The sequence below is a fragment of the Oncorhynchus gorbuscha genome, linkage group LG02, assembly GCF_021184085.1.
Source record: "Oncorhynchus gorbuscha isolate QuinsamMale2020 ecotype Even-year linkage group LG02, OgorEven_v1.0, whole genome shotgun sequence".
NCBI classification, from domain to species: domain Eukaryota; kingdom Metazoa; phylum Chordata; class Actinopteri; order Salmoniformes; family Salmonidae; genus Oncorhynchus; species Oncorhynchus gorbuscha.
Genome location: NC_060174.1, coordinates 41,057,190 through 41,083,128, shown reverse-complemented (window position 1 = coordinate 41,083,128; position 25,939 = coordinate 41,057,190). Strand labels below are relative to the sequence as shown.

Sequence of the window (25,939 nt, the reverse complement as noted above, 5' to 3'; positions counted from 1 at the left end):
ATGTGTCTGGAATGAAGGCAGGAAGTGTTAGCCTATTAACCTATTTAATTGATAGTTGCATAGGACTAAGGAAGTAAATCATGTTAAAAAAAAAAAAAAATCTGTTGGGGTCGTGAGTGAAGTAACATAACCATGTGCTCTGAGATGCACTTATAGCGCAGTAATGCACACTTGAGGTATAGGCTTTGCAGGCATTTAAAATGCACTTCCGGGTTATCTGATCAAGAGTGTTGGGTTCTGAGAATATTAAATATACTTAGTCATGTCAATGAGGGAGTGCTGAGGTTTAGAGGGTCTACACCCGGAGTTAATGGTTATAGGAGGAAGATATATAGTGTGTGCAATTAAGCTTGGAATGGATTGAGTGCAGGGAAGCGATTTTACATGTGGCAGGCATTGGTAAGAGGAGAGAGCCATGGATTAGTGATGGAGGGTGGTTGAGGTCAGGTCAGGTCACTTTAAGGGATATATATATTTTTTAAGTCCTGTGTCACTAGAGTCCTGCCTAGGAGTAAAGAACAATGTTTGACAGCTGTACAGGAGACAGCCTATGAGGAACGGTTAAATATCAGTGCTTGTGTAAAATTGTCCTTGTCTGAATGCAGCTGTATTGACCCTCTGGGAAGAATTAGACTTGGTTAAGCTTTCAGTGTCCGTTGAGTTTTGTACTCTGAGAATTGGAGCCTAATATGAGTAAATCCAATTACGAGTATCAATTGTGATGAAATGGATACGATTACGAATATGACGAGATCGGCACACCCCTACAAGTGGAATACCTACACCGAGTGTACAAAACATTAAAGACACCTGCTCTTTCAATGACAGACTGACCAGGAGAATCCAGGTGAAAGCTATGATCCCATACTGATGTCACTTGTTAAATCCACTTCAATCCGTGTAGATGAAGGGGAGGAGACAGGTTAAAGAAGGATGTTTAAGCTTACAGACAATTGAGACATTAATTTTGCATGTGTGCCATTCAGAGGGTGAACGGCCAAGACAAAAATATTTACAGTTGAAGTCAGAAGATTACATACACATAGGTTGGAGTCATTAAAACTGGTTTTCAACCACTCCACAAAATTCTTGTTAAACTATAGTTTTGGCAAGTCGGTTAGGACATCTACTTTGTGCATGACACAAGTCATTTTTCCAACAATTATTTACAGACAGATTATTTCACTTACAGTGTGTCAGAAGTTTACATACATTAAGTTGACTGTGACTTTAAACAGCTTGGAAAATTCCAGAAAATGATGTCATGGCTTTAGAAGCTTCTGATATGCTAATTCACATAATTTGAGTCAATTGGCGGTGTACCTGTGGATGTATTTCAAGGCCTACCTAAAAAAACTCAGTGCCTCTTTGCTTGACATCATGGGAAAATCAGCCAAGACCTCAGAAAGAATTGGAGACCTCCACAAGTCTGGTTCATCCTTGGAAGCAATTTACAAACGTCTGACGGTACCACGTTCATCTGTACAAACAATAGTACGCAAATATCAACATCATGGGATCACGCAGATGTCATTCCGCTCAGGAGGTAGACTCGTTCTGTCTCATAGAGATGAACGTACTTTGTGTGAAAAGTGCAAATCAATACCAGAACAACAGCAAAGGACCTTGTGAAGATGCTGGAGGAAATGGGTACAACAGTATCTATATCCACAGTAAAATGAGTCCTATATCGACATAACCTGAAAGGCCGCTCAGAAAGGAAGAAGCCCTGCTCCAAAACCGCCATAAAAAAAGCCAACCTATGGTTTGCAACTTCACATGGGGGAAAAGATCGTACTTTTTGGAGAAATGCCCTCTGTCTGATGAAACAAAAATAGAACTGTTTGGCCATAATGACCATCATTATGTTTGGAGGAAAAACGGGGAAGCTTGGAAGCCGAAGAACACCATCCCAACCGTGAAGCACGGCGGTGGCGACATCATGTTGTGGGGGTGCTTTGCTGCAGGATGGACTGGTGAACCTCACAAAATAGATGGCATCATGAGGTAGGAAAATTATGTGGATATATGGAAGCAACATCTCATGACATCAGTCAGGAAATTAAAGCTTGGTCGCAAATGAGTCTTCCAAATGGACTATGACCCCAAGCATACTTCCAAAGTTGTGGCAAAATGGCTTAAGTACAACAAAGTCAAGGTACTGGAGTGGCCATCACAAAGCCCTGACCTCAATCCCATAGAAAATCTGTGAGCAGAAATGAAAAAGTGAGTGCGAGCAAGGAGAACTACAAACCTGACTCAGTTACACCAGCTCTGTCAGGAGGAATGGACCAAAATTCACCCAACTTATTGTGGGAAGCTTGTGGAAGGCTACCCAAAACATTTGACCCAAGTTAAACAATTTAAAGGCAATGCTACCAAATACTAATTGAGTGTATGTAAACTTCTGACCCCCTGGGAATGTGATGAAAGAAATAAAAGCTGAAATAAATCACTTTCTGTCACGACTTCTACTGAAGTCGTTACCTCTCCTTGTTCGGGCGGTGCTCGGCGTTCGACGTCACCGGTCTTCTAGCCATCATTGATCCATTTTAAATTTTCCATTGGTTTTGTCTTGTCTTCCCACATACCTGTTTTCAATCCAATTCATTACCTGATGTGTATTTAACCCTCTGTTTCCCCTCATGTCTTTGTCAGAGATTGTTTATTGTCAGTGTAGTGTTTTTGTTGTATAGGTGCGCGACGGGTCTTCGTACCTATATTTGTTTATGTTCTTTTCCTGTTTAGTGTTATGGAGCATGTTACTAGGACATTATTAAAAGACTCCATTTTACACTCCGTTTGACTCCAGCGCCTGACTTCCCTGCCACCTATACACATATGCCTGACACTCTCTCTACTATTATTCTGACATTTCACATTCTTAAAATAAAGTGGTGATCCTAACTGATCAAGACAGGGAATTCTAACTACGATTAAATGTCAGGAATTGTGAAAAACTGAGGTTAAATGTATTTGGCTAAGGTGTATGTAAAACACAGACTTAAACTGTAAGTGCCTTTGAACAGAGTATGGTAGTAGTTGCACCGGTTCGTGTCAAGAACTGCAACGCTGCTGGGTTTAAGGAAGGTGTCCTTTTTGTCTTGTAAACTCAATGTATGTGAGAATGCTGTTCATTGACTACAGCTCAGCATTAAACACCATAGTGCTTTCCCAGCTCGTTACCAAGCTAGGCACCCTCTGACTGAACACCTCCCTCTGCAAGGATCCTGGACTTCCTGCCCTCGACTGCAAGGCTCTACAGAGGGTGGTGCATATGGCCCAGTGCATCACTGGTGAAACGCTCCCAGCCATTCAGGACATTCATGCCAGGCGATGTCTAAGAAAGGCCCGAAGAATTGCCATAGACTCCCATCAACCATACCATGGATTGTTCTCGCTGCTTCCGTTCGGCAAGCGGTACTGGAGCATCGGGTTTTTGACCAACATCTCCAATACAGCTTCTTTCCCCAAGCCATAAGAATCCTGAACAGCTAACTGCACTGACTCTATGTTCACCCAGGTCTCTAGCAACACATTCTCACAATCTTACACACACACCCATCACCATGCACACACCCACTTACGCTGCTGCTATATGAATTAGTATTGATTATTATTACCATTAGTATTTATCCTGCTACCAGTCACTTTTTACATGTACATACCTACCCCATTTACTCCGGTACACCTGCACAATGTAATGATGGTACTGGCACTGACCTGTTTCCAGCTTGCACGTGTTTTTTTCCTTTTTTTCTTTCATATACACTACCGTTCAACTGTTTGCGGTCACTTAGAAATGTCCTTGTTTTTGAAAAAAAGCACATTTTTTGTCTATTTAAATAACATAAAATTTATCGGAAGTACAGTGTAGACATTGTTAATGTTGTAAATGACTATTGTAGCTGGAAACGGAAGATTATTTTATGGAATATCTACATAGGGGTACAGAGGCCCATTATCAGCAACCATCACTCCTGTGTTCCAATGGCATGTTGTGTTAGCTAATCCAAGTTTATAATTTTAAAAGGCAAATTGACCATTAGAACCCCCCAGCTACATGCATGCCCCTTTCAAAAAATGTAGAACTAAGAACAGATATAGCCCTTGGTTCACTCCAGACCTGACTGCCTTCGACAAGCACAAAAACATCCTCTGGAGGACTGCATTAGTTTTCAATTTTCAGAGAAGTCAGGAACCAATACACGCAGTCAGTTAGGAAAGCAAAGGCTAACTTTTTCAAACAGAAATTTGCATCCTGTAGCTCCAACTCCAAAAAGTTTGGGACATTGTAAAGTCCATGGAGTATGAGAGCACCTCCTCCTAGCTGCCCATTGTACTGAGGCTAGGAAACACTGTCACCACCGATAAATCCATGATAATCGAGAATTTCAATAAGCATTTCTCTACGGCTGGCCATGCTTTCCTCCTGGCTACCCCAACCCCGGCCAACAGCTCCGCACCACCCACAGCTACTTGCCCAAGCCTCCCCCAGCTTCTCCTTCACCCAAATCCAGATAGCAGATGTTCTGAAAGAGATGCAAAACCTGGACCCGTAAAAATCAGCTGGGCTAGACAATCTGGACCCTCTCTTTGTAAAATGATCCGCCGCCATTGTTCAACCTCTCTCTTGTATCGTCTGAGATTCCTAAAGATTGGAAAGCTGCCGCGGTCATCGCCCTCTTCACAGGGGGTGACACTCTAGACCCAAACTGTTATAGACCTATATCCATCCTGCCCTGCCTTTCTAAAGTCTGTGAAAGCCAAGTAAACAAAACAGATCACTGACCATTTCGAATCCCACCGCTCCTTCTCCACTGTGCAATCCGGTTTCCGAGCTGGTCACGGGTGCACATCAGCCACGCTCAAGGTATTAAACGATATCATAACCGCCATCGATAAAAGACAATACTGTGCAGCCGTCTTCATTGACCTGGCCAAGGCTTTCGACTCTGTCAATCACCGTATGCTTAACGGCAGACTCAACAGCCTTGGTTTCTCAAATGACTGCCTCGACTGGTTCACCAACTACTTCTCAGATAGAGTTCAGTGTGTCAAATCAGGGGGCCTGTTGTCTGAATTGCTGGCAGTCTCTATGGCGGTACCACAGGGTTCAATTCTCGGGCCGACACTTTTGTCTGTATATATCAACGATGTCGCTCTTGCTGAGGGTGATTCCTTGATCCACCTCTACGCAGACGACAGCATTCTGTATACATCTGGCCCTTCTTTGGACACTGTGTTAACAAACCTCCAAACGAGTTTCAATGCCATACAACACTCCTTCCGTGGCCTCCAACTGCTCTTAATCTAGTAAAACTAAATGGATGCTTTTCAACTGATCTCTGCCCGCACCCGCCAGCCCAACTAGCATCACTACTCTGGATGGTTCTGGCTTAGAAAACGTTGACAACTACAAATACCTAGGTGTCTGGCTAGACTGTCTCCTTCAGAAACATATTAAACATCTCCAATCCAAAATGAAGTATAGAATCAGCTTTTTTATTTCGCAACAAAGCCTCCACTCATGCTGCCAAACATACCCTCGTAAAACTGACTATCCTACCGATCCTCAACTCCGGTGATGTCATTTACAAAATAGCCTCCAACACTCTACTCAGCAAACTGGATGCAGTCTACCAAAGCCCTATAATCTACCCACCACTGCGACATGTATGCTCTCATCGGCTGGCCCTCGCTACATATTCGTCGCCAGACACACTGGCTCCTGGTCATCGATAAGTCTTTGCTAGGTAAAGTTCCGCCTTATCTCATTTCACTGGTCAACATAACAACACCCACCCGTAGCACGCGCTCCAGCAGATATATCTCACTGGTCATCCCCAAAGCTAACACCTCTTTGGCCGCCTTTCCTTTCAGTTCTCTGCTTCCAATGACTGGAAAAATTGCAAAAATTGCTGAAGTTACATCTCCCTCACTAACTTTAAGCATCAGCTATCTGAGCAGCTTACCGATCGCTGCAGCTGTACACAGCCAATCCGCCTTACCTCCTATGCCATTTGCACAAACTGTATATAGATTTTTTTCTATTGTGTTATTGACTGGACGTTTGTTTATTCCATGCGTAACTTTGTGTTTGTGTCGCACTGCTTTGTTTTAACTTGGCCAGGTCGCAGTTGTACATGAGAACGTGTTCTCAACTGGCCTACCTGGTTAAATAAAGGTAAAAAAATATATATTTTTAAATTTTTTATTTCACAACAATAACAATGTCTACACTGTATTTCTGATCAATTTGATGTTATATTAAATTGACAAAAAAAAATGTGCTTTTCTTTCAAAAACAAAAACATTTCTAAGTGACCCCAAACTTTTGAACGGTAGTGTATATAAATATATTTTTTAACCTATATTATTACTTTATTATTTCCTCTCACCTAGATATTGAATTGTTGGGAAAAAGCTTAGTAAGTAAACATTTCACTGAACTGTTTTACACCTGCTGTATGCCGTGCACCTGACAAATAAACTAAACCTGGGACTACTAGAATCTCAGGCTCTTCTCACCCTCTCCAATCTCCAATCCACAGTATTGACAGCACTATAATAGAGGAGAGGAGGAGAGAAAGCACAGAGGACAAACATTCTGATGATGGAGCACAAAAGAATTACCTGCTTGAGTGAGCCTCACCTGGCTTGAAACCCTTTCAACAGTACCTGCCAGTCCTGCCAACTTGCAGTACAAAGCAGCTACCCAGAACAACTACTAACTGGATGCAAATTCAAAACCCAACCTTGCATGTCACCAATACAAATGAACCAGCCTTGGCAGGGGAAGGGGACGTAAGCTTCCGACTTAAGTCTCCTGTTCCCTTTTCTCCCCATGAAAATATTCATATAATCCCATTGTGGGGAGGCGGAGAGCATTACTCAGCATCTGGCCGCACGCCTCTATGGGGATTTACTGTACTCATCTGCTATAATTTCTTCTCAGGTCACTCCAAACACACAGTGCTCAGAGCTATTGACAGACACACTTGCTTCTCATTTCATGGTCAGATATTGATTCCGTCCTGGATAATTACTTTGACAGCAACAGCCGAACTCTGTGTGTAGTGTACTGTGTCTGTACTGTGTGTGTAGTGTACTGTGTCTGTACTGTGTGTGCATGTGCTTGCTTAGGTACCATGTGTATACAGTGCTTTGATAAAGTATTTGTCTCAATTTTTGCATATTTCTGACACTGAATATTATGAGATATTTAACCAAAACCCAATATTAGATAAAGGGAACCTGAATGAATAAATAACAAAATGTTGACACTTATTTCATTTATTTAATTAACTAAGTTATGCAACACCTAATGACCCTGTATGAAAAAGTAATTGCCCCCTTACACTCAATAACTGGTGGTGCAATAACTGCAACCAAACACTTCTTGTAGTTGTTGATCAGTCTTTGCTATATCTGGCAAAAACCAAACACTGCATACCAACGGTCAAGCATGGTGGTGGTAGTGTGATGGTTTGGGGATGATTTGCTGCCTCAGGACACGGACGACTTGCCATCATTGAAGGAACCATGAATTCTGCTCTGTATCAGATCATTCTGAAGGGGAATGTCAGGCCATCCATCTGTGAGCTGAAGAGCAGATGGAACACGCAGAAAGACAATGATCCAAAACACACAAGCATGTCCAGAATGGCTCAAAAGCAACAAATATTTTTTTTATATATATTTATTTAACTAGGCAAGTCAGTTAAAAACAAATTGTTATATAAAATGACGGCCTACCCCGCCAAACCCGGACAACTGTGCACCGCCCTATGGGACTCCCAATCACGGCCGGGTGTGATACAGTCTGGATTCGAACCAGGGTGACACGTCTTGCACTGAGATGCAGTGCCTTAGACCAGTGCGCCACTTGGGAGCATGGCCTATAGAAATGGCCTATAGTCAAAGTCCAGACCTAAACCCGATTGAGATGTTGTGGCAGGACAAACCACCAATGTTGCTGAGTTAAAGCAATTCTGCATGGAAGAGAGGGCCAAAATTCCTCCACAGGGATGTGAGAGACTGTTCAACAACTACAGGAAGCGTTTGGTTGCAGTCATCGCAGCTAAAGGTATAATTACTTTTTCACACGAGTGCATTGGGTGTTGCATAACTTTGTTTATGAAATAAATGAAAAAGGTATCAATATGTTGTGTTATTTGTTCACTCTGGTTCCCTTAATCTAATATTAGGTTCTGGTTGAAGATCTGATAGCATTCAGTGTCCAAAATATGAAAAAAAAAAAACAGAAAATCAGAAAGGGGGCTAATCATTTTTCAGGGCACTGTCTGTGTGCGTTTTCTGAAGTTCTGTGCAGCAGCAGCGGATCTGGAAAGGAGAAGCTTAACCAACCAAGGAGTAGCCTTGTGTTCCCTAGTCAGCAGAACTGAGTGGAACCTGCCTCAAACAGACAGAGGGGCAGGGGTGTACTAGGCAGAGCTACTCTAGTACTACTCCAGGCAACGATGGAAACAAGGTCCCTGGTTAAAGTGAACGCCTTGGGCCTTGACTATGCAAATCAATTGCTTTTCTCCCAGTGGGGAAAAGAGAGAGGGAATCTCTTCTGTAGAGACAGAATAAAACACTAGACTTAAATGCTTTCGGTATAGCCAATCAATTGTTAAATCACTTCAATATGTACAGTAGATACAGTACAACTCACACCAATATGTACAGCAAAGAGGCAGCTTAAAAGAAGACGGGGTTCTTGTTCAAGGGAAGGTAAAACATTTGGTGATACAACATGAAAAGCCATTTTCAGTTCACTGGTAGAAATGCATTGAATCTCTTCAGTATTTACAGTAGAGGCAGAGGCAGCTCAAATAATGTAAACATTTATCATGTTTCCTGACATACTGCAAGATCCTGTTAAGCTTTGAAACAAAATAAATGAGAAAAACAAACAAAAAGACTGTGGGCCTTCAGAGTGGCGCAGCTGTCTAAGGCATTGCAGTGCTGAGGCACCACTACAGCATTGAGTTCGATCCCAGGCTGTCACAGCCGGATGTGCCAGGGAGCCCAAAAGGGCAGCACACAATTGGCCCAGCGCTGTCCGGGTTAGGGGAGGGTTTGGCCAGGGAGGGGTTTCCCCTTTTCTAATCTCATCCACGGGAGATGGAGCCATGGCAGAAGACACAGCCACACGCTGGGGTCACGGTGAGGGAGTGAGAGGGCCTGAGGAGGAGGCGCTTTGGAAACCCCCTTTTACTTTTGGACCAGCGCTTTTTTACTTCAATCACCAAAAAGCTGTGAGAGAGGAGGTGGTATCAGCCAGGGCAAATAAACTACTGCACTAGCTACAAACAAAGTTGCTCAGGCTCTGAGGTGGTGGTAGAAGTAGTGGTGTTGACCCTTTTTGCACTAACCCTTCACATACGCTGCTAAAACTGTTTTTTTAATCTATCCTGTTGCCTAGTCACTTTATCCTTGCCTAAATGTGAAGAGCATTCGCAAAGTATTCAGACCCATTGACTTTTTCCACATTTTGTTACGTTACAGCCTTATTCAATTTAAAAAAAAGTATTAGTCAATCTACACACAATACCCCATAATGATAAAGCTAACCCAAGCAAAAAAAAAACAAACTTAAATCAAATCGAAGTTTATTTGTCACGTGCGCCGAATACAACAGGTGTAGGTAGACCTTACAGTGAAATGCTTACTTACAGGCTCTAACCAATAGTGAAAAAAGGTATTAGGTGAACAATAGGTAAGTAAAGAAATAAAAACAACAAAAGAGGGGCTGGCGGGTGATGGGGCACAATGCAGACCCTTTACGCAGTACTTCGTTGAAGCACTTTTGGCAGCGATAACAGCCTTGAGTCTTCTTGGGTATTACGCTACAAGCTTGGCACACCTGTATTTGGGGAGTTTCTCCCATTCTTCTCTGCAAATCCCTCAAGCTCTGTCAGGTTTAATGGAGAGTGTTGCTGCACAGCTATTTTCAGGTCTCTCCAGAGATGTTCGATCGGGTTCAGATCCGGGCTCTGGCTGGGCCAAGGACATTCAGAGACTTGTCCCGAAGGCACTCCTGTATTGTCTTGGCTGTGTGCTTAGGGTCATTGTCCTGTTGGAAGGTGAACCTTTGCCCCAGTCCGAGGTCCTGAATGCTCTGGTCAAGGATCTCTCTGTACTTTGCTCCATTCATCTTTGCCTCTATTCTGACTAGTCTTCCAGTCTCTGCCTGTGAAAAACATACTCACAGCATGATGCTGCCACCACCATGCTTCACCGTAGGGACGGTATTGGCCAGGTGATGAGCTGGGCTTGGTTTCCCCCAGATGTGATGCTTGGCATTCAGGCAAAAGAGTTCAATCTTTCATCAGACCAAAGAATCTTGTTTGTTATGGTCTGAGAGTCCTGTAGGCGCCTTTTGGCAAACTTCAAGCGGGCTGTCATGCACAATTTACTGAGGAGTGGCTTCCGTCTGGCCACTCTACCATTGTGTTCTTGGGTACCTTCAATGCAGTGCATACTGGTATTTCATATGATTAAATCACCAGTCAACAATCCCCTCAAGTTATTAATGGATGACACTGCATCAGAGAAGCAGTGTTGTTTGACTGCTGTAGGCTGTTGCTGTTTGTAAATGAGAGCAGACAGACTGAAAGACAAGTGCTTGCTTGAGGGCCTATTCTGAAAGAAACAGCGTTACATGATGCAGTGAACCTGCAAAATAAGCTTGCACAATCTAACAAACTTTTGACATAGCTCATTTGGCTGTATGTACTGTATGTATGGTCCAGTTTAGTAGTGTGGGGCAGAGCAGGGAAATCCCATTACAGTACCTGTTCTCGTTGCGCTGTGTGTAGCGTGGCTGGGGATCAGAGTCTCCATCATTAACATCATAGCTGGCATCAGGGTCCTGGGAACAGAGATAGAAACAGGTGTCTGAGATGTGAGACTCAGGCTATGGCTGAAGAGCATCCTTTCCTTTCATGTTAAGGAAGTAAGCATATGGTAATAGTGAGAGTGACCACTCTCAGGATGAATCTCAATAGCCTTAAAGGCTCTGCATCGTCAATCCGACGTCTGCATTGGCAGTACACCATTTATTGCAATGCGGCCCCCGCAGAAGTCAGAGCCGACCGTGAGTTTCTGTTTTTTACAGAACCTCTCGCCCCCACCTACCATCAACCAATCATGTCAATGCGGAGCTATACAGAGCCCTCCGCATTGTTCCAAAATTTGAGAAGCGCACGGCGATGCAGTACGGAGCTCGATTTGGCCACTGCATATGTCTCCGAAGGCTCCACAATTGCGTAACACCCTCCATACGAAGCCTCCGACCACATTGTCAGATCAAGCAGAAATTGGATTTTAAGAGTCTCTTTTCCTCCATCTGTTGCTGCACTCAAACGAAAGCAATTCCTGGAAATTAATTTGAGGTAGGTATTAGGGATGTACATCTTTCCCTTTCAAGACGATTTGATATGTATCTAGACACATGGGCTCCGATACAGGAACGATATGTTTTAATTGTAAATTATTCAGTGCGATTCGATTTTATTAGAGAACGAATCGATGCGACTTGGTTCCATGCGGGAACATTTCTGGCATAAATAAAATGAAAATCCGCTGCTGATGGAGCTCATGTGCTGTGCCTCTGAGTTGGATCTATCTGAGCTGACTTCTGTGTGTGTGTGTGTGTGTGTGTGTGTGTGTGTGTGTGTGTGTGTGTGTGTGTGTGTGTGTGTGTGTGTGTGTGTGTGTGTGTGTGTGTGTGTGTGTGTGTGTGTGTGTGTGTGTGTGTGTGCGTGCGTGCGTGTAAATGATGTATGTCTAGGTGAGCCATTAGGGAGACTAGGCATCTACCACCCCACTACCACTATCAGATTTGGGCGGGCAATGTGGCCTATGTTTTTTGTCACTCCACTTTGGTTCTGAAATCACCATCACCCACTAATTAACCTGTCATTGTTGCAGATTAAGTTGTGGGGGCTAGTAATGTATCAATATTTATAATTGACAAATTAATTATGACATAGCCAATGAATATATAACAGAACTTTGGATTTCACCCATTTAGACCGTTTGGAAGATTTATGAAGTGAGCTTGTTTCTGTCCTCATGAAATGATCAACTTTACCCTGGTGGAAAAAATATGAAATTGTCATACTTCAGTAAATGTAACCAGATACTTAACATAAAATGACCCAAGTTAAAGTAAAAGTCACCCAGTAAAATACTACTTGAGTAAAAGTATCTGGTATTAAATATACTAAAGTACAGCTGTGGAAAAAGTACCCAATTGTCATTCTTGAGTAAAAGTAAATGCTATACATCAAATTCCTTATATTAAACAAACCAAACAGCACAATTGTTTGTTTTGTATTTTACAGACAGACAGGGCCACACTCCAGCACTTAGACATCATTTACAAATGCAGTATTTGTGTTTCGTGAGTCCACCAGATCAAAGGCAGTTGGGATGATAATGCGTTATATTGATAGCTGCATGAATTGAACCATAATTCTGTCCTGCCTGAGCATTCGAAATGTAACAAGTACCTTTAGGTGCTAGGGAAAATTGATTGGAGTAAAAAGTAAATATTTTATTTAGGAATGTAGTGGAGTAAAACGTAGTCAAAAATCTAGAAAGTAAAGTACAAATACCCTAAAAAACATAAGTATTTCCACTTAATTATTTTTACACCACTGCCTTTATATCTAAAAATGACCATATACACTGATTGTTTAAAGCGAAATGACCCAAACCATTGCAGATGGAGAACCTGAACAATCAAAATAAAATCTATTGTAAGCCCTGTTCAGCAGGTAAAGTCAGATAAGAGTGTCTCCGGTAAAACACCATTTTCAACAGCGCATTGACAACAATAACCTTGCAAATTACAGTGCATTTTGAAAGTATTGACACCACTCCACTTCTTCCAAATTTAGTTACATTACAGCCTTATTCTAAAATGCATTAAAGCGTTTTTTTCTCCTCATCAATCTACACACAATATCCCATAATGACAAAGCAAAAACAGGCTTTTAGAAATGTATGCAAATGTATAAAAAATACAAAACTGAAATATTTCATTCACATAAGTATTCAGACCCTTTGCTATGAGACTTGAAATTGAGCTCAGCCGCATCCTGTTTCCATTGATCATCCTTAAGATGTTTCTACAACTTGATTGGAGTGCACCACTATTTTTAAAATGTAATCAATTTTAGAATAAGGCTGTAACATAACAAAATGTGGATAAAGTCAACGGTTCTGAATACTTTCCGAATGCTCTGTACATAGGTTGTCACTCGACTAATAAAGCCTAATATAGCGCAAGCCGTTTTCCTATTTGAATGCTGAAAGTGCCCTAACGATGTAAAAGATCAGATGTGAAAGATTTGTTGTCAGCCCACAAAGTTGGGCACAGTGCACCGTTTGACTAGGCTACTGATATCGTCTGGGGCTGTTCAGCAAAATGACTTGTAGATCAATGACGGTTACATGTTTAGTTCGACACTGAAGGAGAAGACGCATCAGTTGTCACAAAATATAAGTGGTATTTTCCGAAGGTAGAAAGAATGTAATATAAAAAAATGAATAGGCGATTCGTAACGTACTTCTTCCATCTATCGAGACAGAGCAGGTTGTGGTTGCAGTACTCACGTAGTTGGAGGCAAGGTCTGGGTGGTCTTTCTCTATGCCGTCATCCAGGATGGTGACCACCACTCCTCTCCCAGTGTACCCCTGGGACCACGCTCCCCTGGCATTCAGGTCTGCTTCGCTGGGGTTGGACTGGAGAGAACACAGAAGAACAAGCATTCATGAAGCCATTGCTATCACACAGGGTGTTTCTCAATATGCATCCCATCGTGCTCCAAACTCTCATGCTCCGAGTGCATTCTCCGACCACGTTCTCTTGAGTACGTTCTTGTGAGGAAGAGTGTGGAGAATGAGTAAAACAATAGATTTGAAAAGGACTCACACTCCCCCTACTGTATTACCTCACACTTCGGCTCCCCATTCACTGAAACTTCTTCCAAGATATACACAAAGCAAACTTTTTACTTCATAATTATCAGTTATATATGTGAATCGTAATAATAATAATCTAGCTAGCTAGTTAAACAGGCTAAAATTACTTAAAACTAATATTATTCAAGATAGATGTCAATTATTCATTGGTAGCTAAGCTAACAATTCTTTGTGGCCATCTGGCTAGCTAACAGTACTATTAGCTAACCAGTTAGCCCTATTGACTTACTATGAGCTTGCGATCTACAGTACGTAGGAAGGTCAACATTCCAAAATTAAACACAACATGTACAGTGTATATGGAAAGTTTCCAGACCCTTTGACTTTTTCCACATTTTGTTACGTTACAGCCTTATTCTAGAATGGATTACATAGTTTCCCCCTCCTCAATCTACACACAATACACCATTGTGACAAAGCAAAAGCTGCTTTTTAAAAGAAATGTACGCAAATGTATAAAAAATAAAAACCTGAAATATCACATTTACATAAGTATTTGGACCCTTTAGTCAGTACTTTAAAGAAAGCACCTTTGGCAGCGATTACAGTCTCTTCTTGGGTATGACACTTCAAGCTTGGCACATCTGTATTTGGGGAGTTTCTCCCATTCTTCTCTGCAGATCCTCTTAAGCCCTGTCAGGTTGGATGGGGAGTGTCGCTGCACAGATACTTTCAGGTCTCTCCAGTGTCATGACTGTCCTGATCAGGTCAGGTTACAGGAGACCACAACCCTACAGATTATCTCTCAACCCCAACAGAGGAGGAGAGATCTAGGGGTCTGAAGATGTGGAATTGTATGACCCCTCACTCCCCTGGTAAATCTTAGGCCACAGACAAATTCCTTTTGTCCTGTTACTATGGAGAACCAGCCTCAGAACAATAAACATGAAATAAAGGGACTTTGGAACAATGGTTTCCGTCAGCCACAATGGTGGTCATGACGATAGATGGAATCTGAAAATGTCATTTTTGTTTTGTTATTAAAGGATAATAGATGACGTTATTACGAAAACATTGTAACGTCAACAGTTTACCTAGTATATGTTTGAGGTTTATACATCAAAGAGGATGTTTTGGTAAAGATGAAATGTGAAGTTGTGTAAAATTGGATTTGAGTCAAATCTAGACCTTGCCTCTTAACTAGGTACGCCCAGAGAATTGCCCTAAAGGCGGTTACGCCCACTTCTGACACAAGGGTATAAAACATGTGAATAAATAATTTACAGAGGAGACTACGTGACCCAAGCTGCAGCCGAGGTCTATAAAAGTAAACAAACCCAAAATGCAACACAAGTTTGAAGACAAAGAAATATTTTTCTACCCAAGCTACGGATGAGTAGCTGTGTCTAAGCGGGTGAATTCAAGTCGAACCACCTAGCCTCCACTCCTCATCGAATCGGCGTATCTACACTGTTTCATTCCTACGCTGTGAGCTCTGAGCTACAGAGCGGTCTGTCCTCAGAAGAGCCCTTCCAGAACAAGGGCGAGGGAGCAAACTCCTAAGCCAAAAGGACACTGACATTGTGAGTACGACCAGAGAGGTGTGCCGGAGAAGTGCATCATTGAGCAGCCTGGACGGTGCACGCGGAGAATCCACAGAGACCTTCCTCACGTAATTACATCATTATATTCTGACCCATAAGAGCAGCAGTTTGGGGCAAGGCTAGGGTTAGAATAAGCATAGCTGACAAATTCACACAAATGTGTATTTCTCTCATGTACTCTCTCTTTTTCTCTCTCTTTTATATCCCCATTTTGGATAACATGCGCCATAGTGTGTTGGCCCGTTATACTAAGTTCTAATCAATAGTCTAGAATGTGTTTTTGTGTATGTGTATCTTTTTATCATCAGGGTAGGGTAGCCTAGTGGTTAGAGCATTGGACTAGTAACCAGAAGGTTGCAAGTTCAAATCCCAGAGCTTACAAATCTGTCGTTCTGCCCCTGAACAGGCAGTTAACTCACTGTTCCTAGGCCGTCATTGAAAATAAGAATTTGTTCTTAACCGACTTGCCAAGTTAAATAAAGGTAAAATTACATTTTAGCTTTCTAGTAAATAAATACTCAACTAAGATTGGTGTGGTACGAACTCATTGGTGAGACCCGGGTCCGTGCAGATTCCCGGATTATGCGACGTTCAGAACGAGATTGTAGAGGTAACTGATTAATTAGCGGCTGTTGTAAAATCGATATTCTGATATTCTTTGAGTTCATTTGGGAAATAGAAACTCAATAAAAACGTATTTTCCCATGGTGCCCCAGGTTAATGAGTTAATAATTGCTTGATTCAGTTAATCACGCAATTAGAAACTTGTAATCATTCGATGAGCAACAGTCGTCACATGAACTAATACAACGTCACGACACCAGAGATGTTCAATCGAGTTCAGGCTCTGGCTGGGCCACTCAAGGACACGCAGTTACTTGTCCTGAAACCACTCCTGCGCTGTGTGCTTAGGGTTGTTGTGCTGCTGGATGTTGAATCCCCCCCCCCCCGTCTGAGGTCCTGGGCACTCTGGAGCAGGTTTTCATCAAGGATCTCTCTTTGCTCCGTTCATCTTTTCCTTGATCCTGAGTAGTTTCCTGGTCCCTGCCGCTGAAAAACAGTTTCTTGGTTGTTCCAAACTTCTTTCATTTAAGAATGACCACAGTGTTATTGCGGACCTTCAATGCTGCAGAAATATTTTGGTACCCTTCCCCAGATCTGTGCCTCGACACAATCCTGTCTCGGGTTTCCATGGACAATTCCTTCGACCTCATGGCTTGGTTTTTGCTCTAACATACACTGTCAAATGTGGGACCTCATATAGACAGGTGTGTGCCTTTCCAAATAATGTCCAATCAATTGAATTTACCACAGGTGGACTCCAATCAAGTTGTAGAAAAATCTCAAGGATGATCAATGGAAACAGGATGCACCTGAGCTCAATTTCGAGTCTCATAGCAAAGGGTCTGAATAATTAAGGAGAGGAGGAGGAGAGAGGAGTAAGGCCATGTAAGCCCAAGTGCGCACCACCGGCAATCCGGATGGGACCCAAACTGGCTTAAAATTGACAGACTGAAGCCGTGGCTATAAAATACGCCACATGGTTAGTCAACTTTCCTTTAATTAGACTAAGGGCAAAAAAATTAATTGTGCATATTTAGTCTGTACTAGTGTACAGCATTATGTGTTTATTTCTGAGCCAACTCCACCAGGACCTCGATGACCCAATGGGTTTGGGCACATTCAACATCAATGAAAAGAGGGCGAGGCCAGGTGCAGAAGACCAAGACCAGGGAGCCGTTCTGGGCTCGGGTTCAGAGAGGGAGGAGGAGGAGGAGAGGGAGAGGCCTGGTGGAGAAGACCAAGACCAGGGAGCAGTTCTGGGGTTGGTTCAGAGAGGGAGGAGGAGTTAGGAGAGGGAGAGGCCAGGTGGAGAAGACCAAGACCAGGGAGCAGTTCTGGGCTCGGGTTCAGAGAGGGAGGAGGAGGAGGAGAGGGAGAGGCCAGGTGGAGAAGACCAAGACCAGGGAGCAGTTCTGGGCTCAGGTTCAGAGAGGGAGGAGGAGGAGGAGAGGGAGAGGCAAGGTGGAGAAGACCAAGACCAGGGAGCAGTTCTGGGCTCGGTTCAGAGAGGAGGTAAAAACATTGGTTTTCTAATGCTGAAATGGAACCAATGTTACATCATGTGCGTTGGATAAACTAAAATAAACAGCTATTAATCACTTATTTTCTGTTTCGTGCTGTAATTAGGTAATGGATTCATATCTTGTTGGCCTCCAGGACAGCCTAGAACGGAGGTTATAACACCTGGAGATTCTGGGGGCATTCAGTGTGTTGGGGCCTCAGGCTGCATTCTCTAGTGAGAGGAAAAGCACCTTTAACCTGACCCTCCTCTCCAGGCCGTTCTGGAGTGCCAGAGGCTGCTGTGTTGCAAGAGTGGCACTCTTACAAGCAACATGTGCTAGTTGGAGCATTTTAGGCCAGTGTTTCCCAACCCTTTTTCCTGTTGAACTACTACTCTGTTGGCTCTTCTTTAATGCTGTACATCTTTTTGTTTTTCATGCACTTCAGGGGTTGGACCAGCTGACGGCAATGACAAATACTGTATCTTCACGCCTAGAATAAAAACCTCCAGGCTTTCGTCATAACTGTCAATTTATTGAACAAAACTATGAATTACAGGGGACGGTTTGGGAAAAAACTAATCGAATCGTCCTCTGGAAAAACAAAGTAATAATTACATAAGCAACGTTCTCTAGTAATACTAGTCCCGTGCAAATAGGTATTTGGTTGTGTGCCTGCGATGCATACATGTCATGTACAGAGAGCAAGGGTTGAGGATAAAAGGGAATGTTTTTCCTAAACAAATTAGGGGTTTTGGTAACGGAACTTTTCAGTCAGAAATGTCTGCAATTATGTTGCAGTTTCAGCAACAAGTACAGCTCGATAAACACTTTGACGTTCTGTGGTGGTAGCTGCAGCAGGAGAGAGGCACACAATTGGTGCTAGTCACACAGTCACTCGCTGTTTTGTTTTTTTACACAATTTTTTTACAAGTCTGAGCCTGGCCCGGCACAATCAGGGGCGGCAGGTAGCCTAGTGGTTAGAGTAACTGAAAGGTTGCTGGATCAAATACCCGATCTGACAAGGTAAAAATCTGTTGTTCTGCCCCTGAACAAGGCAGTTAACCCACTGTTCCCCGGTAGGCTGTCATTGTAAATAATGATTTGTTCATAAAAATCTCATCAATTGCTGGTCTGACTCCCTCTAGTCATTTGGGTGTCTTAATTATTTAATCAAACTGTTTGTTTAAAGCATCAGACAAGCCCAGTGAATATATTTGATTTGATTAAAACACATAGAATTGGTCAATATATGGAAAAATATGTTTTAACATTTCTACCAATCGACTCCTGGTCGATCAAGATTTATTTTTAGTCGGGGACAGTCCTAATTGAGTGACAGGTTGGCACAAAAAAATCAGCACAGTGGACAGAGCGCGCAGCGGTGTGTATTGGGGGGCCATGGGAAGCCACTGGCCGGTTATGCATGCTCCTTTGGGTTTCTACAAAAAGCGGGAAAAAAACACTTCTCATCTCTACGGTAGCTGAATAACGTCATATGCTACCACCTGTAATATTTGATTTTGATTGATAAGGGCGGGGTCAAGTTTACAGTTGAAGCTGCTTCACTCTTAGCTAGTGTCACGGTCGTCATAACGAGGAGACCAAGGCGCAGCGTGATAAGTGTACATAACTATTTTAATGAAAAGAACGAACACTGAACAAAACTATACAAAACGAACCGTGAAGCTATATGACTAGTGTAAACAGGCAACTAAACATAGAATAACAACCCACAAAATAATCAAGGAATATGGCTTCCTAAATATGGTTCCCAATCAGAGACAACGATAAACAGCTGCCTCTGATTGAGAACCAATCTAGGCAACTTAGACATTTAAACACCTAGACTAGAAACAAACCTAGACATACAAAAACCCCTAGACAATACAAAAACTAAACACCCTGACCTAACCAAATAATAAAGAAATAAAGATAACTAAGGTAAGGGCGTGACAGCTAGCTAGCTGTAAAACGTGTTCGTGTTATTAGCCTTGGCCTATTTAGCCAGCTTGAACCAGCTAATCTGCCACAATGGATATCAGAAATGGCCTTTGCCAAAGTACCCAAACAAAGGAGGAGGAGAACGATGAGCAGCAGCAGCATCATACCACCGAGGCTGCCGCTCAGCCCAGCAGCGATGATGCTGCCGAGTTCCAGCTAGCTCCGTGTGCAGAGCCTACCCACGCCTCCACAAGTTCCGCCAGGACAATGCCTCCACATCAGTTTCCCTCTCAGACTATTTCTGATGATCATGGAACAGAGGAGCCAGCCCAGGTTAGCCTAGATATCAGCGATTTCAACTGCCCCTTAGTCACTTTATGCTGGCGCCGCGTCTGACACACAGTGTGTCTCTGGGAAGCCTCTTTGGCGGGGCTAAGCCGAACAGAGCAGGGGCTGACTATAATTTCCCTGTCAGAGGAAGCAGGCCTGCAGCTGGAAATATGAATAAGTGAGAGATCCTGATGAGAGCATTTACCTTGCTCAGGGGAATTATAAAAACAGCTCCACTTTAACCAGCAGGGAGAATTGCAGGAGGGGGAAGCGAGATAGAGGAGAATGTGTAGGAAGTGACAGATAAAGAGTGAAATGTAGGAGATAGATGGGGAGTGAAGACAAAAATATAGAAAAAAGAGAGAAAGTGAAAGAAGGAAGGAGGCAGAGAGAAAAACAGAGTGAAAAAGGTAGAGTGAAAAAATATGCTTCCCCCTAGGGGTCCTTTTTCCACCTCCCAAACCTCCCTGCTGATTTCTCCTAACAAGGCAATCATCCTGCTGGGCCAATGCACTGTCAGGGCCTTTAGCCCCAGGGAAGCCACTGTGCTGCTGACATGGTCTAAGGAACTACACAGCCTAAGGCAGTTATTTTCCTGCTTGTGTCATCCTTGAGGCATACAGTATAATGTCGTCTTATTTATACAACCTATGAGGAAGCAAATGTTGTAACTATTTTCAATCGTTAGTTGAATAGTCTATGGCAGTACCTACTATGTGCAAACCCTGTATTCCATGAGGAAATACTCAGACAGGACAAATAAAAGGTTAGTATACACTGTCCAAAAGGCTTGTATGCAATATCACCCTATAACATCTGCATTCATCCCATGCAAACCTCATTACAAACAATCCTCCAGTGTTTGGCTTTAGAGGAACGGTGGAACAGCCTCAAACAAACAGCAGAACAGGCTCAGAGCCTTCAGCCGATTAGAGCAGTAATGCTGAATGACAGAGGTAGTTTCACAGTCTTCCATTCACAGGTGATTTATGTCTGGCCCAGTCAATGCTGGAATTAATCCATTCACATCACCACATGGCTTAGTTCAGAAAATGAGGAGGAGGATAAGGGGAATTCAAAGCATCCCTGAGCCTATGAGAAGGAGAAAATGAGAGAAGGAGGATGGACATTGTCTATTTTTGAAAGCAACAGTGCTACAGGTTTCATCATGGCCTTCTGTTTCATTAGCTCTGATCTGGACCCTTTCAAACATATGACAAACTGAGGAGCATTTGGTGACATTTATATTGATGAATGACAACCGGTTGATAACAGAGTCACAGTCCTGTTAATCAGCTTTCAACTTTGGCAAACTTTCCTTCCAGTGCTGCCTGCAGATGATTTCCATGTAGTCATTGCCATCAATTATTCATTACACATGGCAAATAAACTTGGGCCTTGAAAGTTGAAGTAAACAAAGTGCCCTTTAGAACTTTTTGACGACATTCAGTTTGATAAACGATACCCAGGTGATGAGTGCTCTCAGCAGGCAGCACATCCAGCTGTTTCAGCTAAATATCAAGAGACGTACAGACTGGGGGGAAACAAAGTCGGTTTCTCACTGAAATACTCTGAACATCCTGCCCTTTCTGTACGGCAGCGGGTTTCTTTGGTCTGAAGATGTGAACGGGGTAAACAGCAGCGAAGTGCATTTCTATCGTTTCCCTACGGCTACTCTAAATGCCCGGAGACAGCTATTCAATTAGCTCATTTGATTAGATCTTGTTTTCCTTGAGGCATTTAACACAGCTGCCTTGGCTTAATCCCTATATCACTACAGGTATTTATGTTGCTGTCTTATACATTTGAGATAATATCAAAGGGGTGTTAAAGAGGTTCTAATTAAAATTGTCCAATGTGTTCAACAAGGGAGAACTCCTGGCTTCGGTACAGTATAGAGGGTACAGTGTTATGGGGGATCTGACTTTAACCTTTCAGAAAGTGCCTTTGAGATACTTTCTGGAATAAAAAAAAGTGCAATATAAAATAAGTGAATAATTATTATTACTACCTTGCTCACCAGGTACCACTGCTGGGGGAATTTGGGGTCGGAAGGTTCGTTGTAGTCATCCCTCTTTTTCCTCCGCCTCGACACCTGCTGCTCCACCCAACGCACCTAGAGAGGAACACACACACACACACACACCCATTAGCTCTGGTAATGAAACACCCATGACATGAGAGACAACTATCCACAGTCTGCCTCCCACGTTGGCTTTCATGTGGCCGTCAACACTCTAATGGTTAAGGTCCTACAGCCGCATACAGACTTTACAAACTGTCCAGCGGGGTTAGTTTAGCAACATCTAAAGTGAGAGTTAGGAGGCAAATCTCATTAATCTGCTGAGAAGTTGTGTGTATGTGTGTGTGTATGTGTGTTTCATCACCCTGCTGTAGGCAAATGTGCCAGAACTTTCTGCTCGATATATGCGGTCCAGTGGGTAGTGTCTGTCTAGTGTCTGTCTAATCATAGTGTCTAGCCCAATAAATTATCTTATTGAAAAAAGGACATGAAGCTAACTACAGTCAAACAAATGCAAATCTAATGCTGGGCTGCTAGACACTGTGTCTGGCTTATAGAGAGAGGAGATACATAAACCATAAGGCCACTGCCACAGCCTCCAGAATCACTGCACTGTGTGTGTGTGTGTGTGTGTGTGTGTGTGTGTGTGTGTGTGTGTGTGTGTGTGTGTGTGTGTGTGTGTGTGTGTGTGTGTGACATCTACAAACTCCACAGAGCGAGAGGAGATCAGAGAGAGTAGGGCCTGCAAATATCCCCTCCTAAGTATGCAATAAGTAACGGTGAGGCCCTGAAACATATCGATTCCTTCTGCCCCTCACGGAGAGAGGAGAGGAGGAAAAGAGAGAGAGAGAGAAAGTAGAGGAGAGGAAAAGACAGAGAGAGAAAGTAGAGGAGAGGAAAAGAGAGAGAGAGTAGATGAGACGAAAAGAGAGAGAGTATGAGAAGAAGAGAGAGAAGATGAGAAGGAGAGAGAGAGAGAGAGAGAGGAAAAGAGAGAGAGAGAGAGAGTAGATGAGAAGACGAGAGAGAGATGAGAGGAAAAGACAGAGAGAGAAAGTAGAGGAGAGGAAAAGAGAGAGAGAAAGTAGAGGAGGAAAAGAGAGAGAGAGTAGATGAGAAGGAGAGAGAGAGAGAGAGTGAGAGGAAAAGAGAGAGAGAGGAGATGAGAGGAAAAGAGAGAGAGAGAAAGTAGAGGAGAGGAAAAGAGAGAGACAAAGTAGAGGAGAGGAAAAGAGAGAGAGAGTAGATGAGACGAAAAGAGAGAGAGTATGAGACGAAAAGAGAGAGAAGATGAGAAGGAGAGAGAGAGAGGTGAGAGGAAAAGAGAGAGAGAGAGAGTAGATGAGAAGAAGAGAGAGAGATGAGAGGAAAAGACAGAGAGAGAAAGTAGAGGAGTTGAAAAGAGAGAGAGAGAAAGTAGAGGAGTTGAAAAGAGAGAGAGAGTAGATGCGACGAAAAGAGAGAGCGTATGAGAAGAGAGAAGATGAGAAGGAGAGAGAGAGAGAGAGAGAGAGAGAGAGAGGGAGAGAGAGGAGAGAGAGTAGATGAGAAGAAGAGAGAGAGATGAGAGGAAAAGAGAGAGAGAGCAGATGAGAGGAAAAGAGAGAGAGAGCAGATGAGAGGAAAAGAGAGAGAGAGAGAAAGTAGAGGAAAGGAAAAGAGAGAGAGAGTAGATGAGATGAAAAGAGAGAGAAAGAGAGAGAGAGTAGATGAGAAGGAGAGAGAGAGAGAGAGAGATGAGAGGAAAAGAGAGAGAAAGTAGAGGAGAGGAAAAGAGAGAGAGAAAGTAGAGGAGAGGAAAAGAGAGAGAGAGAGAGAGATGAGAGGAAAAGAGAGAGTAGATGAGAAGAAGAGAGAGAGATGAGAGGAAAAGACAGAGAGAGGAAGTAGAGAAGAGAGAGAAAGTAGAGGAGAGGAAAAGAGAGAGAGAGTAGATGAGACGAAAAGAGAGAGAGTATGAGAAGGAGAGAGAGATGAGAAGGAGAGAGAGAGAGAGAGAGGGAGACGAAGAGAGAGAGAGAGAGAGAGAGAGAGAGAGAGAGAGAGAGAGAGAGAGAGATGAGAGGGTGAGAGAGAGTAGATGAGAGGAAAAGAGAGAGAGAGAGAATATGAGAGGAAAAGAGAGAGAGGGAGAGAGAGAAGATGAGGAAAAGAGAGAGAGAGAAGATGAGAGGAAAAGAGAGAGAGAGAGAAGATGAGAGGAAAATATGAGAGAGAGAGAAGATGAGAGGAAAAGAGAGAGAGAGAGTAGATGAGATGAAAAGAGAGAGAAGATGAGAAGATGAGAAGGAGAGAGAGAGAGAGAGGTGAGAGGAAGAGAGAGAGAGAGAGAGAGAGAGTAGATGAGAAGAAGAGAGAGAGATGAGAGGAAAAGACAGAGAGAGAAAGTAGAGGAGAGGAAAAGAGAGAGAGAGAAAGTAGAGGAGAGGAAAAGAGAGAGAGAGTAGATGAGACAAAAAGAGAGAGCGTATGAGAAGAAGAGAGAAGATGAGAAGGAGAGAGAGAGAGAGAGAGAGATGAGACGAAGAGAGAGAGAGAGAGAAGATGATAGGAAAAGAGAGAGAGGGAGCAGATGAGAGGAAAAGAGAGAGAGAGAGAAAGTAGAGGAAAGGAAAAGAGAGAGAGAGTAGATGAGAGGAAAAGAGAGAGAGAGAAGATGATAGGAAAAGAGAGAGAGAGAGCAGATGAGAGGAAAAGAGAGAGAGAGAGAAAGTAGAGGAAAGGAAAAGAGAGAGAGAGTAGATGAGATGAAAAGAGAGAGAAAGAGAGAGAGTAGATGAGAAGGAGAGAGAGAGAGAGATGAGAGGAAAAGAGAGAGAGAGAGAGATGAGAGGAAAAGAGAGAGAGAAAGTAGAGGAGAGGAAAAGAGAGAGAGAGAAAGTAGAGGAGAGGAAAAGAGAGAGAGAAAGTAGAGGAGAGGAAAAGAGAGAGAACAGAGAGAGAGAGAGAGAGAGAGAGAGAGAGAAGAGGAGAGAGAGAGAGAGATGAGAGGAATAGAGAGAGAGAGAGAGAGAGAGAGAGAGAGAGAGAGGAAAAGAGAGAGAGAGTAGATGAGAAGAAGAGAGAGAGATGAGAGGAAAAGAGAGAAAGAGAGAAAGTAGAGGAAAGGAAAAGAGAGAGAGAGTAGATGAGATGAAAAGAGAGAGAAAGAGAGAGAGAGTAGATGAGAAGGAGAGAGAGAGAGAAAGTAGAGGAGAGGAAAAGAGAGAGAGAGAGAGAGAGAGAGAGAGATGAGAGGAAAAGAGTGAGAGAGAGAGATGAGAAGAAGAGAGAGAGATGAGAGGAAAAGAGAGAGAAAGAAAGTAGAGGAGAGGAAAAGAGAGAGAGAGTGTATGAGAAGGAGAGAGAAGATGAGAAGGAGAGAGAGAGAGAGGTGAGAGGAAGAGAGAGAGAGAGAGCAGATGAGAGGAAAAGAGAGAGAGAGAAAGTAGAGGAGAGGAAAAGAGAGAGAGAGTAGATGAGAAGAAGAGAGAGAGATGAGAGGAAAAGAGAGAGAGAGTAGATGAGACGAAAAGAGAGAGAGTAGATAGAGAAGGAGAGAGAGAGATGAGAAGGAGAGAGAGAGAGAGGTGAGAGGAAGAGAGAGAGAGAGAGCAGATGAGAGGAAAAGAGAGAGAGAGAAAGTAGAGGAGAGGAAAAGAGAGAGAGAGTAGATGAGAAGGAGAGAGAGAGAGAAAGTAGAGGAGAGGAAAAGAGAGAGAAAGTAGAGGAGAGGAAAAGAGAGAGAGAGAGAGATGAGAGGAAAAGAGAGGAAAAGAGAGAGAGAGAGAGATGAGAGGAAAAGAGAGAGAGATGAGAGGAAAAGAGAGAGAGATGAGAGGAAAAGAGAGAGAGAGAGATGAGAGGAAAAGAGAGAGAGAGAGAGAGATGAGAGGAAAAGAGAGAGAGAGAGAGATGAGAGGAAAAGAGAGAGAGAGAGAGATGAGAGGAAAAGAGAGAGAGAGAGAGAGAGAGAGATGAGAGGAAAAGAGAGAGAGAGAGAGAGAGGAAAGAGAGAGAGAGAGAGAGAGAGAGAGGAAAGAGAGAGAGAG

The 25,939-nt window shown here is 43.1% G+C and overlaps 1 protein-coding gene across 3 annotated transcripts in view; it reads right to left on the bottom strand.

The window, feature by feature from the left end:
* The window catches only part of LOC124002179 (furin-like), a 188,652-nt gene that overhangs the window by 61,329 nt on the left and 101,384 nt on the right, over positions 1–25,939 (bottom strand). For all 3 annotated transcript variants that reach the window (XM_046309524.1, XM_046309517.1, XM_046309532.1), the window contains 3 exons: positions 21,897–22,001; positions 13,636–13,764; positions 10,806–10,882 (listed from right to left, as the gene is read on the bottom strand). In XM_046309524.1, coding sequence (XP_046165480.1) covers positions 10,806–10,882; positions 13,636–13,764; positions 21,897–22,001 — 311 coding nt within the window. The remainder of the gene's footprint in view (positions 1–10,805; positions 10,883–13,635; positions 13,765–21,896; positions 22,002–25,939) is intronic.